This window comes from Zonotrichia albicollis, chromosome 1, assembly GCF_047830755.1.
Source record: "Zonotrichia albicollis isolate bZonAlb1 chromosome 1, bZonAlb1.hap1, whole genome shotgun sequence".
Taxonomy (NCBI): domain Eukaryota; kingdom Metazoa; phylum Chordata; class Aves; order Passeriformes; family Passerellidae; genus Zonotrichia; species Zonotrichia albicollis.
The window spans coordinates 13,775,477-13,792,830 of record NC_133819.1 but is presented as its reverse complement, the minus strand read 5'-3'; the positions used below and the strand labels follow the sequence as shown (position 1 = coordinate 13,792,830).

Here is a 17,354-nt window from a genome sequence, read left to right as displayed (position 1 = left end):
GTATTCCAGTTCTGGTTAACCACACAGCAAACTAGCAACTTGCTCTGTGTCTTGCTTAGAAAGGCAAAGTCAGTTTTGTACAGCAAATATCATAAAAGCCAAGGAATGGTGTACACAAATTGATTTTTGTCCTGTTGCTTCTCTTATTCAATTCTCCTCTTCAGGTGACAGGGGTGGCACGGCTCCTATAAGCCACAACAACAATTTCTCTTGTTCAAAGTGGTGGGCAGGTATAACAACAAAATCAGAATCTGACAAAGAAATAAAGAAAAATCATTTTATGTGCAAAACCACCCATGCAGCTGCTGCGTGCATTATTGTCACCTAACAATAACCCACTACCTGACAGACATCACCTGGTCTGAATGAACAGAAATTTCTTCCCATAAAACCAGATGTTTTCTGTATTTCTGCACTTTATAGAGAATTCCATTTTTTTACTGATTCCTGCTTACAATGTTCAATAGAAACTTTTTTTAAACATGTTTTTATTTATAAAACACAAAGCCCTCTCTCCAACACAGCATCCATTATGCCTGCACAGGAGCATTTCATAAGAGTAAGAGAGAAGCCAAGATGCTCATCCAGGGATGTGTTGTTCTTCAATTATTCAATCACCAGGTCTCAGAATCACAATGAACAGTCACATTGCACAAAGTTTACATTGGAAATTTGTTGCTGTAAAAAGTCTCAAGTATCACAACACTCAGAGTAAGTGAAATTACCTAAGCTCAGAGAGTTAAATTAAGCCTCTGTCTTGTGTATCTATTCTAATGTCAAGAATTTTGCCAAGAGTTTACACCTAACATTATCTATGCTGACAGAAGAGTGCATTCATCCCACCTACCAAAATATTTCTGCTTGTAACCCACTTTTGTAGAAGATTGCCTTTCTCCTGCTAAGACTTAAATCAGCTTATTTTACACAGAAGACATCCAAGCCACTCAGCAATTTTTTGTGACAGCAGAAATAAAAGCCAGAATGGTAGAGACATGTGGTTTCTGTAACTCTTTTTGTTTCTCAGCACTTTCACCTCTCACCTTTCTTCAGAGGCTCAAAATAGTGCTATTACCAGATTGGAATAAAATAGCCGTGCTGCAATGACAGACGCAGTCATGTTGGTGTTAGCCAATAGTGAAATATCAGAAGATCCACCAGGCACAGAGAAACCCTCCTCTCCTTTCTTTGTCACTGCTTTCTGGCAAACAGCTCTCCCTGTTCCCACGAGTGCAGCACTGGGACAAGCACCAAACTGGAGGAGGAGCAGAGGGATCAGCACCCAGCACTGCCTCACACCATCCCTCTCACAGGCACCTACAGCACACAGCCTTAAGGTGCTCCTGGCTACCTGGAACCCCATTTTTGCAGGGGTTTCCATTACTACCAGAGCTAATTCAAAGATAGCTGTGCTGACAAACCACAGAGGTACAGGTGAAAAGCATCACTGCAGCTTAGACATTGGGATTTACTGAGCCAGCTGTGATGCTGCGACTTAAAATATATACTGTCTGGGGATTTTTTGTGTAAAATATTCAATTGCTAATCCAGACAGCTGTACTTGTCTTCAGCATGATCTAGCTTTAGCACACATGCTCCCAACATCCAGCTGAAAAAGGAAGGAGGTAAAGGTGGAGGAAAAGGTGTGTGTCTCTGTCTCTGGAGAAAAAGGTGCGTGTCACTTTTAGCTACAATCCCATAAAGGAGAAGATTTCATGGTACAGAAGCCATCAGGGTCACTCAGGGAATTCCCATTTCTTCTGGAAATGCAGCTGTAAGCCCTCCTGGGACCAGGGCTGACATGCATCATCAGTTACAATTAAATGCCCTAATTTTTTAGAAAGAGGTTTCTTTCCCAAACATCTTTGGGGACCATAGGCCATGTCAGCTTTATCATGTTTGAAATGGAAATTGATCAATATAATACTAAAACTGTCAAGTCATAATACCACCACTACACTTAAATGCAGCATTTTGGAGTAATTTTAATAAAGACACATAATCTAACACTTTAAGATTTAGTTCAGCATGGTGTCCCTGTGGGGTTTTGCTGGAGGACTGGGTGAAAGGGGACAGGAAAAATGAAGAAATTTTGCTATACTTTCAATTTCAGATGAATTGCAATATGTAACAAGTGTCTCATCAAAGACTCTGTAGCTGGTAGATGAAGTTATGCATTAGAATGATCTGTGTACTTCAATTACTAGCTGTCATTGCATGAACTCACTTGTGATTTTAACTTCCAGTTGTACCCCTGCAAACTCCCAGCATCACAACCCAACCAGAATGTTCTCCACCTGGTGTGGTGACAGTTCCACATCTGCTAAATCATTTGCTACTTTCCAAATAGTGAAAAAACAGAGTTTTCCCTTTGTTTCACCTCCTGAATGGCTGAAGTGTGGCAAATTTTGCTTGCTTATTTAAAACAAAACTGCACTAGACAGCACTACAACAGGGATAAAATACATTGAAGATATCTTCAAAGTAATTCCCTGAAAGACAATTCAAAAATACAAACCAAGTTTTCACTTAAATTATTTCTACAGCAATAGAAATGTGTCCCATGTGTCCTTTAGGACAGTCACTAAGAGAGATCATTTTGGGCACTGATCATTTTTTGCTACCCAGTCTTTTTCCTTGTATCCTATGCACTTTGGAAAAGGCTGCTTGTTTGTTTGGCTCTAGTTCCTTGGGATAGCCTCAGACTGAGATAGGATGTGCGATGAGAGATGAAGAATAAAACTTTGTTTAGTCTTTTGAGGTTGCAATTCCACCTGAAAGACGGGCCAAATTCACATCTATAGGGCAGTTATTGTTGTTGAATCACTGTACAAGTTAAAAAGGTTGTTCTTATTTCTTTTAATGCTCCACTATGACCATGTTAGACTCTGAACAATTTGGTGTCACTCAGACAGGATGCTAAAAGCTGTAATTAATTACCAAAACAGTCACACAGTTTATGTAAGTAACTCTGTCTGATGAAAACATCTGTTTATAAATGAAATAATATACACACAGATCCATTTTCCATGCTGTCTGATGGTCTAGCAAATAGATTCCTGGAGTTTCTTATTTGGATGAAGTTTCATGGCTGCTTTTTAACTGCATTTTCGACAAATATGGAATAAGACCAAATTGATCTCCAGTTCTAAAAAAATACGAAAACCAAAAAAAAAACCCACAAAGAAGGCCACACAAATGTCTCTTTTACATGGAAAATACATTACATATATAAAATTAATTAATCCAAAAGATGCATTGCATGAAGAGAAATTCCATTTTTAAAAAAACCCTACTTACACAGATGTCAGATTTGGAACTGTTCTCTCTATTAACATAGCATCTTGTAACAACAATTTCTCCCAAATGTCAGTAATTTACCTCCAAACTAATTGTGCCAGTCACTTCCTATAACTATCCATGTACCTCAGTAAACTGACACTACTGCTTGGGTGAGCTTCCTTTTATTCCCAGCAGATTCATTTTCCAAGGCTGCTCTTTTCCTGATGTATACTGAAAAACATGACCCCAGAAACTGCAATAATGCAGATACAGCCCAGCCATTTAGTGCAGAGAAAAAGGAATGAGGTACAGTCACCCAGTATCAGAAACCTTTGATCTGAGGCCACTCTCCAAGGAGGAAAGTGAAAGAGGACTCCCACATTAAAGAATTACCACAGCTTCATCCCTTCTATCAGCTCTGACCTGGAACATGGGTCATTTCCAACTGGTAAAAACTGATTTGCAGAAGATACAAATATAATAGTCTAATCAAGAACTTGCATGCTCTAGTTATGGTGAAAATAGATGAGAAGAATGACCACTCCACATTTATTTGGATCTTTTCAGAAAGACCTTTCTCAGAAATGACCCTCTGTATAGCTCCATGAAAGGAATTAATGCATTATGCTTCTAGAAGAGCTCATTAGATGCAAAAAGGAAAAAAAGCAATTGAAAAAAATTGAAAAACCAGTGTTCTGTTTAAGTTCTATCACCTTAAGTTCAGAAATTTCCAGAGTGGAAATGACTGGAGCTCATTTTCCCCACTAACTAAAGCTTAACATCTCCTCCCCAGCCTTACTACTCCTTTGCACGGATTAGTTCCACACATGAGTGAATTTTATTCTGATACTGCTTGGTTTTCTTGTCTTAATTTATTGCTAGATGAGATAAGTGAATTTTAAAATGCAACAGATTTAGCAAAAAATTATGAAATATTCACTGATTAAAACTTGCAGGTTCATGTCTGAACACTGTTAGGAAGCATAGCCTGCAACCTGAATTTTACTTTAAACTTCTTCTTGCTAGATATACATTCAGCCAAAACCCAAAAACGTTTTGCAGCAATACATAACCTTAATAACCAGAAAGCAAGACAGACAAATATATTAATCTGCAAAAGCTCTTGAACAACAAATGTATATGGTTGCATGGTTGTAGGTTACAACTAAATAGATGAAAGCAGGTCAAAACACATAGATCCATATCTATTACCAGGAAAAATATATGTGCTTCTAACCTTTGGAAATAAAAAAATCCACTAAACCTGAATATCTAACTGTCAGGGGTTTTTTTAAACTTACTCAGTCTTTAATCAATCTACTCTTTCAGGACCAGCCTTTCACCCTCAAACCAAGGAGGAGCTGCAAAAACATAAAAAATTAATACCAACAGAGACAAACACTTAAACACGGGAATTTACAAAGTACACCCTCACTTAGAAAAATGGCAGAGGAAAAATCTTCAATTATCCTATACCACATACTTTAGAGCTTTCAGTGGCTCTCAGAGAGGTGCTGCACACTGCATTTAGTGAAGTGGAAAGACAAACAACCTGTGCACATTCCAGCACTCCTTTATCACGAGCGGGAGACTCTCTCACCCTGACCCTCCTTGGCACTCCCAGCTCATGATGCAGCACTGAGTCCCCTCAGCTGTGGAGCAGGCATTGCTCACCCAGACACTGCCCACCCATCACCTGCAGTGAGACTGGGACACAAACACACATCCTCCCTACATCACTGATGAAAAACAAAGGCAATGTGTTTAACAGACTTGTTCAGCCTGAGAGCAGAAGTGGAAAAAACTCACCAGCTCTCAGAACTTGCACCGATATCTTTAGAGGGGCAGAGAGGAGATTTGACAGATGGGCATCCACAAATGGATGACTTGGAGCAAAAGGAGGTAAAACAAAGGAGACGGAGAAAATTATACCTTCACTTTGGATTTATTTGTTTTGTTGTTGGCTTTTTGCCTGCTTAACATGTGGTCATGACTGACTTTTGAATGCCAACAGCTGAATCCTGTCCATGTACACAGCCCTCAGCTAATGGAACAGCAGAGCATCAAATGATGCACACTGGCTGTTACCTCTGTGCACTAGGCAAGGATTTTTCACTTTGTGTCTGTTATTCCCAACTTGCTGGTGAGGGCAAGAAACATATTTGTTTTCACATTTTCAAAGTCAGGAATTTTGAGCTCTTTCATAGAGTTTTCATTGCATTATAAATATCACCAGCAACTGTACTAAAGACAGACAATTCTTCATGGTATTCATGAAACCACCTGAGGCAAAGGGCACATGAAGAAACACAAATTATTCCATCAAAACATAAGAAAACAACTTTCTTATTCTGAGAATGATCGAACACTGGAAGAGGTTGCCCAGAAAGGTGGTGCAGGCTCCATCCTTGGAGATGTACCTTCTCAAAACCTGGCTGGATCCAGACCTGAGTAACCTGCCCTAACTGCCCCTGCTCTGACCAGGCAGGCTGAACCCAACAATCCCCAGGGGTGCCTTCTAACCTCAGCTCAACTGTGATTCTGTCAAAGTCATGAATTTTACACACTATCCAGGACAAAAATAACACATATTGTGGTGATTTCATAGTGCACTCTCTTTGGGTACAGTTCCTTTTAACTATTTAACCACCATGGCACAAGCTGCCAGCAACAAGTTACTATCACAAAGGAAGAAAACTGGTGCATACAACTTCTGTTTTCTTGACTTTCCATTAATCTCTCTTCTGTAACATTTAACATATTAAAACACTTTATTTCACCCCATTTGGACAACCCATGTTCATTCTCCCTTCCTCTCAGTCTATGCAAAACCACATCTGAAATTACAAAGCTCATGACCATCTCATTGAAAAGGAAAAAAACCCTGCTCCAATATACCTGGATGAAGAAATATTCATAGCTATTGAATCCCCCAGAACTTCTGTTTAAAACACTGCATTTTTAGGTTAAAAGCAAGCAGCTGTATCCATCATGTGGGGGTTTAAAGCCTCTCATGACAGAGATGCCAGGCTCTTTGCAGATATCCTGAACTTCTCCTCAGTGGGTTCACCTGTACTACAGCACTTCACCAATACTGCTCACCAAGCACACAGCCCCTCCCTTCTGAAGGGCTCAAAACCAGAGACCGAGGCTCCCAAGAAACATCAGCAATAATTTGGTCTCAGGCTCTCAGAATGATGCCCAGTCCTTTAGTCCACAACTTTCCCCAGTTCATTTAATAGATTTACACTCTGCCATTTAGACTTCCTGGCTACAAAATGACACCAACACACAATTTTAATATTGTGCCCTTCAATCCTCTGAACTATACTTCAATTCTAGTGAAACACCACGTCTTTGGTGACAGTGACAAAACAATTGTCACTAAGCTGTGTTTAAAAGGACTTCAAGGTAAATGAAACTAATTTTCACTTTAAATTTGATTTTGAAACTGAAATATCATTGTTGTTGGAGCTTCTCAAAATATGTATGCATGCTTTTCTCCTATCTAAACACGTTTCATTAGAGAAATATTTTTTTCATTCTGTTTACAAAGAGGATTAGAAAGGATTGCATCTTTCACATAAATATAAATCCCTGCAACCCAGCAATCTGAAATTTTGTACTCATCAGTCTCAGCCCACAGGAACAGCAAAACTCCCTGCAATAGGAGATGTGGGAAACACAACCTGTTTTGCAGGTAAGGTCATTGATGCTTGATGAGACTTATGGCACTCACAGGTAGTTTCAAATTATTTCTCTGTGGTTTATAGAGTCCAAAAAAATTAGCTTTCCATGTAGGAAGAAAGTATATCCTAGAAAGAATTATTATTCCTACAAGGCACAGTGATGCTCCACCTCAAAATACATACATGGACAAACCCATTTAACAACAAATAAGCAAAAAATTTGGCAGCTGACTAAACAGCAAAGACAAAAGCACAGGAAAAAAGGAACTACAAAATAATGTGCCAAGTACACTGAGTTATGTGCTTGCTGCTGCTGATCCACCCCACAGAGCACATTGTGGGCCATTTGCTTTGCTGCAGGTGGGTGAACCCAGCAGCCAGAGGCACAGAAGCCCATGCACAAACATTTTTCTCCCTCTTGAGCTCCCCTTTTTAACCTACATTTCCAATGCTTTCTGCTGTACCAATGTTGTTATCTCTGACAGGGCAAACATATGAATCAAAATCAGCAAAGTCACAGTGGGAAGTTTGTCATGAGCCTGTTATCCACAGTGCATCCTTGCATTAAAGCAAGGCAGGTTAACTAGATAAGCCTTCAGTCTTTCAGAGAAGCAGGATCAAGGCAGGTAACTAATTTGTAATGATAAGTCATTCCTCACCATAAATAGAATTGTAAATTTAAAAAACCACACTGAAAATATTTTGGGATAATGAATTCAGAGTCATTATAAAATGCAGCATAACGGGTTGTTGCATTTACACTCTTCCAAAACTAACACAACATCTAAGGGGACAGAAACATGATTATTATCAATGCAGCTTACTTCTATTAAGGACAGCTAGTTGACCCAATAGGCTTTGGTACTAAGTTATTAAGAATGTGATTCAAATCATCAGTTATTCAGAAAACAACAATACCAGAAAAGATTTTACTGCAGTGGAAAAAAGTACATATGATATGCTTCAGCTGTGTACAATCTGTTCACCTGCACAGTTCAATACAATTCAAACAAAATTACACCTTGCAAATCAAGTATTACTCCAGGCCACTGAGAAAGATTTCTACTTAGAGATTTCTTCTTTTTCCATTAGAATGGCTCAAGGAAGCAAGAGACAGGATTAAGTCAAGCTATGAGTCACTAGGTAATACAGACATGTCTGTCTCACACACAAAAGTATCTGAAAATGGTTTTAACATTCAATTTCAAAAAAATTAATCCCAAGAAGCAAATTTACCAACTAGAGGTGATCAGGAGCCAATTTTGTGAATATTTTACAGACAGGAAGACCTATTCATTTGGTTGAAACCATTCATAGGAAGGATTAGGTCAGGAATTACCTAGCTAAGTACAGTTAACAGCACTACAATAACTTGTAAATAATCAATAATTCTGCAAAAAAATGAGTACCTTGGAACAAAAACCAGAGTAAATTGCTCTTACAGGTGAAAAACATAGAAAGTAGAAATTATGTGAGATTCCAACTCTAACGATAGAGAATGTATTATGATATCCTGATAATAAAAATATGTTTCTTTAAAAGATTATTTGAAAATGGATGAGAATGCACACTCAGTTTAGGGCAAGGATTTCATATCACAATATCCCACTTATCATAACAAAAATGCATCTCAAGTTCAACACACATCCAAATCTTTGCAAGACCAACTCAGGCCCCTCCAAAGCATACTCCTGTCTCTCTCTGGTCATTCTCTCCTTAGGGACACAGGAGATCTGGTGTCTCATTTCATTTATCCCCGTAACTACAGGCAGCACTACAGTTCCAGTAGGATCCTTCCACCAGCCCGTATTTTTACTCTTGCCCAGCACCCTTTTCCCTTTCTGTTTGCCCAGAACTACTGGCATATGTCCTGGCTCCTCACAGCCTTCTGTGCATGGCAGCACTCTCACCCCTTCATTTTATCTCAGCTTGGGCATCTGCCCGTTCTCCTGCCATTCCAAATTCCTCATACCCAAAATGAAACAAACACCAGTAAGACGTCCTCTCTCACTTGTCCCTGAGAAATAAATCCCTTCTGCCAGACACATGCAGCTTCCCCTGTGCTAATTCCTCCAAAAATTGGACAGGGCTTCTACCTGTCAATTATTTCTCTTTAGAGGTGACGGGCTGAAAGTAATGTCACTTCTTGGAGTCAGTAGGTGGATGAAGCTTTTGGCAACTCTCCCAGAAACCCTTTTCATGTTTCTGCAAGATACTGCTGGGGCAAAGTTGCTAATCTACAACTGTGCTGCAAATCTCAGCCCAAGAACATATGTTCTTGTGCTGTCAAGAAAGAGAACTGCAGTGAAAACATTACATAGTGCCAACCACTCACAAAAGATATATGGGTGCTCAGGCCCAATGCGCTGAGCAGAAAATTAAGACTGTTCTCATTGCTTTTCTCAAAATGTCTGTGTCATCTATAATCAATGAAACAGTCTGGAACAAAGCACAGCCATCTCTTTGTTATCCGAGTAGCTGAAGAAAAACAACCTAACATAAGAAAAGAGGACTTATTACAGCTCAAAAAACACAAATGCATTTGTAAAAATTCTTTGTTAGTACTTCGGTAAGAAACTGGTGACAAGGACTTCAAAAATGCCACCATTTAGAATAATAATACAAATGAAATTGTTGCTAATACTGTGGGAGGAAATGAGAATTCTTAATGTGATTCCTAAGAGAAATAGGATTGGCTACAAAATCTTGACTCACATGAAGAAATCAAAACACTGAAAACAGAAAAAAATGCAGTCTAACATAAATGAACTCAGGATTAATTCTCAATACATATTGCATAAGCAATTCTTTAATTCCATGTGCTTACTGCAATTTACCTATTAAAAATAGTGCTCTGCTCTATTCAAATAATCAATATATAGAGTGTTCAAAAATGATAAAAGAATTTATCAGCATCTATTGTACTAACTAATGTAACTTCAGTTCTTTCCAATCCTTTTGATTTAATGTTCTCTGGTGCCTTGCTTCCCATCCCTACATGAGATCATATGCATTCCTTTCCAGTTTGGTCACCATGCTTCAACAGACATTAAATATTTTCATAAAAACCAAGAATAAGCACATGGTGAACAACTAATGATGAGACTAGTGTGAAAGATAAGCTGCTCTTCAATTCTCTCCAATTTCTGCTAACTTCAGACACTCAAAGAAATCTGATTTTGCTGTGTATAGCCCTTCATATCTATGCTTGTGGAGTAACGAAGTGTCATCTCATTATCATTTCACAAAAATTAACTGAAAATGTTAATACTTCAAATGGATTAGATTAACATTTTTCTTCTCTGAATCAGAGTAGTACAAAACACATATTTACAAAAGGGCACACACTCCTGTGCCACCCCAGTACAAGAGACAGAAAACATACTATTACCTGCCTGAAATTCTGATTAAGCAGAAACTTAATGGTACCAAGTTACACTGACACCTCTGCAGAACAGGGACCTCAATGCCTACAAGCACTGAGCTTTTATAGATTCTTTAGAAATGACCAAAGGCCCACTGAAAATAGTTTGGTTCATTAGCAGGGTATAAAGACTTCTTTATTTGGGGTGTGTAAATCCTGACTGCTGAGACTTAGTTTGCATTTATACTACACAGAGTTAACAGGAATGAAGGGGAAAAAATAAAAGCTATATTAAGCTGCATATTTTCCAAGATGACTTTGTCCTGTGTAGTGAGAATGGCAATCAAAAGTGCAACATTCTTTTAAAATTACTCATTTCTATCAGAAAATACACATTTTTTTCCTTTTGAGTTTTTCTGCAAGCTACCATCACAATTATGGGCAATGTGGGATTGTACAAAAGGGCTTGATTCTTCAATTTTTTTTAATATTGCACTCAGAAGAGTGCTTCTTGTTGGCTTCTCTAGCAAATAATGCAATTCATGGAGAGATACTGAAATCATATAGAAAAAATGAAGGAAAAAATACTCACATTGCATTTCACTGTTTTATTTTTAAGACTGTTATCAAGGAGAGAAATCATTTGTAATTTGTGTTTTGTATTAATTCACTAGAGACTCAGAAAGTACAAATTAGCAATGCTGGGTTAGCAAGACAAACCAGACCAGCTGTGGGCATGCAGATTATTCACTGACATAAGGCCTTCTACAGAGATCAGTAAAAATTAATACAGACATGGCCTACCAGCATTAAGAAAAAGTTGAAAAATAAAAACTTTGCAGAATAGTGAATAATCATAGATTCAACTACACCTAAGGGCAAAAATCAAGTTTTTAGGATCACTGCTGTGGTTATCACTGAGAGTCTGGGAAGAGCAGGACAAATGTGACTCAAACACTTCACTGCTGCTGATGGGGTTGGGTGGACAAGGTCAGAAAACACAAGTTTAAACCAGGAGCAGATGAGAGAAGCAGAAAACAATTCAATATTCATGCATATTTGTAATTTATTTACTAAAGTGGAGGAAAGAAGCATACCTTTCTCTCATGAGCACTGGGCACACCAGGGGTGTTCTGCTTGAGGAAGCCTGCTGTTGTGGACCACCTGGTGGGGTTCTTGCGGGAGGGCTCCTCTGCAGGGAAATTGGTGTCGCTCACAGAGGTGGAGAGGCCAATCAGCGCAGGGTCGCTACTGCGGCGGACGTGGAGAGGCATATCTGCAGAACAAATCAGACAGTAAATAAACACTGACTAGATTTAAAATGTTCCTGACAAAGGAAAAATATTTTTTCAGGCTCTGGAAGGGTGGCTGCGACCAAATGAGGCTTCACAGAGTAAGGAGTTCTTGACCTCAGCACAGCTCCTCAAGGACAAGGTCTGTCCCTCAAACCACAGCCGTGCTGCTTGGCTGCACATGGAGAAAAGGAAGGGAAAACCAACCCCTCTGAACCAAGCACAGCTCAGTAGCTTTACAGCACAAAGCTATCTGTTGGGTGGTGTGCAAAATAAAAACATGCAACATGGACTTGAACAGCCAGGAGGTTAAGGTGACATACAGGCATTTTGAAGAGCAAGCAGGCAAAGGCTGGTGGCAAAGCAAGGGGTGGGCTTGGACAACGTGTCCCCCACCCCACTGCCAGGGCTGGGCACTGCCAGCACAACGTGCTGCCAGGAAGCTGCAGGCCAGCCAAGGCAGCCTCCTGACCTTCTACAATATACTCTGCATTTCCCTCTCAAAACTTATGGAAGAGACTGTTTTCTCCTCTGCATTCTTCCTTTGCCTCTTCCTGACAGCTCAAGCAAGATCTGTGCTGATTAACCCTGATTCCCTCAGCCTTGCAGCTGGCGTGACTGACAGGAGAAAAATATTTCATTAGTAAAAAATGATGCAGCAGGAAGGTAGACTGATTGGAAAGAGATAAGGTTTTCTTAATACATGTAGAGGTCACATCCATTCTGGAAACTTTAATGGCACATTAAAGTTAGTTTCTTTTGAAAGAGAACTTAATTTTTTCCAATTTCATTTATTATCCTACAGCAAATACCCACACATCTATCCTCTCCTTGCCCAAACAGAAGTTTCACTGCCTGAATTTGTGACCTCTTAGTACTCTCCCACTCAGCATCAGAATAGAGAGGCTGTGATTTATCAGTTTTATTTCTCTTTATTGCAGCACTGAGAACTCTGAATGCAAAGTGCAAAGGAAAAAGGTGAAAGCGATGGCACCTAAGCAGTTGAGTCAGTGGGAAAGGCACAATGGGCAACAGCTGAGAATAAAAACCAGGACTGGGTTTTAATGCTTCAATGAAACAGTTCCCAAGGAAACTGAGGGTGCAGGTCTGGCAATACTAACAGGAAAACACAGTGACAGGAGCTGTTTGTTAAAGGACTTGTCTCAATCTCGACAATAGCTTCATGTTAATGTTACATTTAATAATATTAAAGAATCTTATTCTGCAGGGGATTATGAATACACTGAAAAATACAGTAAGTCATGCCACACAATGAAAACATGCAAGTTTTTTTTAATCCACAAGGACTCCTGCTGCTGAGATATAAACAAGTGTTACATGACCGAACACCAAAACAGTCAATCTATTTCATGTTCATTCTGGTAAACAAGAATAACAAAGAATTAATGGTTTTTTTTCCCCACAACTGTTGTACTATTTCTCTTTGCTTTCAATTTTTTTATTTTTAATTTTCATAACAAAAGGTAATTTCCAGAAAATAAAATGCTTTATTTTCTAAATACATATACACTTACTAATATATATACACCTAAGTGCATAATGGAACTAGTATTAATTACAGGAATGTTTCATAAAAGATTACTAATTATGAAGGAAAGTATTAATGGGCAGAGTTAAGTCTACTAAGAATTTGATTTCTCAGTATATAGTCACCCAGTCTAATAGAGGGTTTCCTTGATTGCCTTGTTTTCAACCACTTCAGCTTTCATCAAGCAGCTGAAGGCAAAGCATCTCCTTTCCCCCGATGACAAACACGCCACCAGTGCCCTATGAACCGCCAGGAGCTCTCTGAGCAGAGGTGGCTCAGCTGCAGCCCCAGCACTGGATGAAGTGACCCCTTCCCAGCAGTGCTGTGCTGCTGGCTCAGCCCCCAGCACACTTTCTCCTTTCTTAGATCAGCCTGAGCCAAAAGGGGCTCTCTCGTATGTAGTGCCACTTAGGACAACTACCAATCTATATCTGTTCCAAGCAGCAGCCCGTGCACATTATCATGTTTGCCTTCACTACCCACCCCACAACAGAGAATTACAATTTTCAAACATGAGTTCACTTGCTCCTTATGCTTGTACGTCTATATATAAGCACGGTGATAGCAAAATGTTCTTGTATTTTTACACTTCTTCTTCAAATTGCTTGACAAAACAAAAGTTCAGTTGGGTGAACTTCTGTAAGAAGAGAAGCCAAACTGCCAACAAAGAAAGAAAGGAAATCAAACCACCATTTCTGGAGAGGAGCAAGTCATTATCTCTGCCTTGGCTTCTGCTTTGTAGTCAAAACCTGACAGTTTGCACAATGGTGAGTAGAGACTCATCAAAATACAGGTAGTCAATTATACAACGGAATTCCCAAATATTACTATGCTCTGGAGAGAACATTAACATGAGAAGCTTCTCTACAAAATCTACTCACAGATGAGCACCTTTAGTATGACGAGTTTCATTTCAGCAAGTTCAGCTATTGAGATATTTTCAGATATTTATTGAACATTCCATTAAATCTTCTTTAAAAAGGGTATTCTGTCAATATGAAGGTACAAATCATCTCTTCCATCTCTTCTTATGGAAATGGTTCCACACCTAAGGAGAAGTGATTTGCTTTACAAAGCAAACTTTGCAATAAAGTGAACTATAGAAGACAAAAAAATTGTGTATCTTGCCTCTATGTATTTCCCAAGTTAACAAGAAACAAACACATGGCATTACTTTTTTTTTTATTACTGGAAGGGGACAGACACACAGAGCTGGCTCTAACCCATGCTGCTTGGCAATGGTCAATAGGTCTTAATCTAAGAAGTAAATCTTGTTCACACTGTTCACCACAAGCTGGAAACATCTCCTGCATTCTCTTAACTCTGTTTCCTCTCCATTAAAACAACAACATAATAGAATATATTGAACAGATTTTTTTTAACCAATATATTGTTAGTCAAAATCCTCTAGTTTACAGAATTTGACTAGAATTTATAGATTTGAAGAGGATATACTTTGAAATATTAAAAGGAAAATCAAAGGAAAAGAACTTAATAATTAAACCACAAGATAAAGTACGCATGGGACCGATGCAATGTCACTGATTCCAGGATGATGGCTGATACTGTTTGAAGTCTGTGGTTTCTTTGAAGAGTGGATAAAACAGCAATGAACTCTAATCACAAGGCTTCAAATTCTCTGTGGCACTAATGCACTGTAAATATTGATTTGCTTCTGCAGCTAAGGTGCCTTTTAAATAAGCACTTGAAATGGTAAATCTAATAATGAATTACAGGAAGTTTTAAAAGTCTAAGGAATAAAGAAAAATTAAATTAAAAATCCTGAAAGTTACCACTAACGCAGCTCTTGACTCACATTCAAGGACTTGAAGTATTCAACCAAGAGTCAACTTCAGAAAGAATTATGTTGACAGAGAATCCCATTAAGTTATGTATATAGCCAGAATTCTGCTACAAGATAGTTATTTGTAGGATAGATCCAAGCTGCATAACAAAACACTCACATTCATAATCATGAAATTCTGACTGGAAGTCTCATTTTATTAAAAGCAACAGCAGTTGCACTATAAATTATAAAAACAGCCAATACACATTTTATAACCATCTTTAAATGTAAAGAACACAGAGTTGTACCTTCCCTTCCTGCCAGCAATTCCATTTTTATTTTAAAAGGGTCATCACCTTCTCTGATTTTCAAATATGCTCACGAGCAAAAGTATTTGAGGATCTGGCAAATTTCATCCATAAAGCTGAGTATGCTGCCCTGTGTGCAGGCCCTCAGCACCATGGATGGTGGTCCCCCAGAGCAGAGCTAATTGATACCTTCCCATCCCAATTTCCTCTTGGGTGTCAGCTTGGAGGGCATGACTAGTAAAATACATAGTTATATTTATATAGCATGGCAAACATAATTTTACTCTGTGAAGGTTTCAGCTCCCCAGTGCCACTGCAGTTTGTGCAATTTGGTGTGCAGTGGATTTAAGGCACAGAACTGAAAAAATGATCTCAGAGTCATTTCTGGCCATCTCACACAGACCATCAGGCTCATGACAGATGAGTAGAGCGGAAGGGGATTTTTTTTTCTCTCCACACGCTAAGAGACATTCTTGGGAAAATGATGAATCAGTGAAACCAAAAAACTCTATGGGAAAGAATAGTTTTTAACCAAAAAGCTGTTCAGGTTAGACAGAGTTCCTGAAAGTGATCCCACAGATATGTATGTACATCAGGGTGCACTGTATACACAAGACACACACAGATCCTGCATCAGCATCAAAAAACCACTCTGGGGATGGAAGACAGAAATTGAACAGCTCTGCTGTCTCCACCACCCATCCAGCTCATCATTCTACTCAAATCCTCATCTGGAGCCCAAGAGAAAGGATGAATCAGGGTCATCCTGGGGTTGAGGTAAGCAGGACTGCTTCTTTCAGCTTGAAGTACTTGGAACTACAAGTTAAGGCTTTGTCTATATTTAATTGAAATATCTCTTTAAAAATATTTAGATTAGCCTTGAGTTTCACACTCCAGCACAGCTCCTGGAGTTCTGGTTCCAATTTCAGTAGGTTCAGTTCATCTCCTTGTTCCACTCAGTTGGACACAGCAGGAGCCAAACACCCCCTATGACATTCAAAAGCTCAAATCTCCGAATCTGTTCAACTTTCATATTTGCAAACCTCTAAAAACAAGCTGATGGTAACTTCCAAAGACCACCAAGGCTGTTGTAGACTTGACTATGGACAGAAGAAAAATAGTTGGAGGCAAAAACCAGCTGACTGTGAACTTATCTCCAAACTACATTAAACCCTAGTAGCAGCTAACATAAGCCAGCACTTCTCTACAAGATTAACAAAACAGTGCAAATCAAATGTAGATATCTTGAATTAGAAATGAAAGGAAAAAAACACCCTTAAGCCATTCCAAGAGGTGAAGAAGCGCTGCTGGGAAGACAACACCATCTGTCCTGCCGAAGAAAACAGGCACACTACAGGGAGATGGCAGCTGGGATGGACACAAAACAGGGGCACTGCAAAGCTACCACCAGCTGTAGGTGCTTTCAGAAACTTTTGAACGTCACAGCAAAGGAGGAGGATATACATATACTTATTTATACACACACCACCAACTTTCTCCTCATGGCCCAGAGCAGTATTTTTCTCCCTCATGGAATCCACTCCAAAAAAAATAGTTTTCAGCACTTCCAAATGTTGAAATCTCCAGAATTTGTTTATTTGTATTATTCTCCCCAGGTTTATCCTCCTGTCACTAGTTACTCCCACCCTTTTAAAAAAACTCTTTTCATATGTCAGACCTCTCAAATCTCCCCGAACCAGCGCTACACAGCACATAACCTTTGCCTCTTTTAAGTCACTATTGCTGTTCATTTTTGTAAATATTATTCCAGTCTTAACTTGTTCAGAAGGCACCTTGAATAGTGTATTTCTTTTATTAAATACCCTCAGTGCTGTTTAAATCATCCCTGTCATCTTTTGAACGTTGATGCTAATACATAGTCAGCAGTAATCATATTTGGGTATTTTACTGTCATGGTATCAACCCAGAACATCCAAAGAAATCCTGAAATGTCTTCTGTAGTCTTGCTTCAACATCTGTCTTGATAATTAAAGTCTAAGTTCAGTTTAGATCAATGTCCTTATACATTATCTTCTATTTATTCAGGCTGAATCAAACTGTATTCAGCTGTGCAGCACATATCTGTT

General features: G+C 39.0%; 1 protein-coding gene across 16 annotated transcripts in view; it reads right to left on the bottom strand.

Annotated features, from left to right (window-relative positions):
• Positions 1 to 17,354, bottom strand: part of PARD3 (par-3 family cell polarity regulator) — a 443,154-nt gene that overhangs the window by 252,423 nt on the left and 173,377 nt on the right. For all 16 annotated transcript variants that reach the window (XM_074558690.1, XM_074559146.1, XM_074558909.1 and 13 more), the window contains exon 4: positions 11,430 to 11,608. In XM_074558690.1, the coding sequence (XP_074414791.1) occupies positions 11,430 to 11,608 (179 nt within the window). The remainder of the gene's footprint in view (positions 1 to 11,429; positions 11,609 to 17,354) is intronic.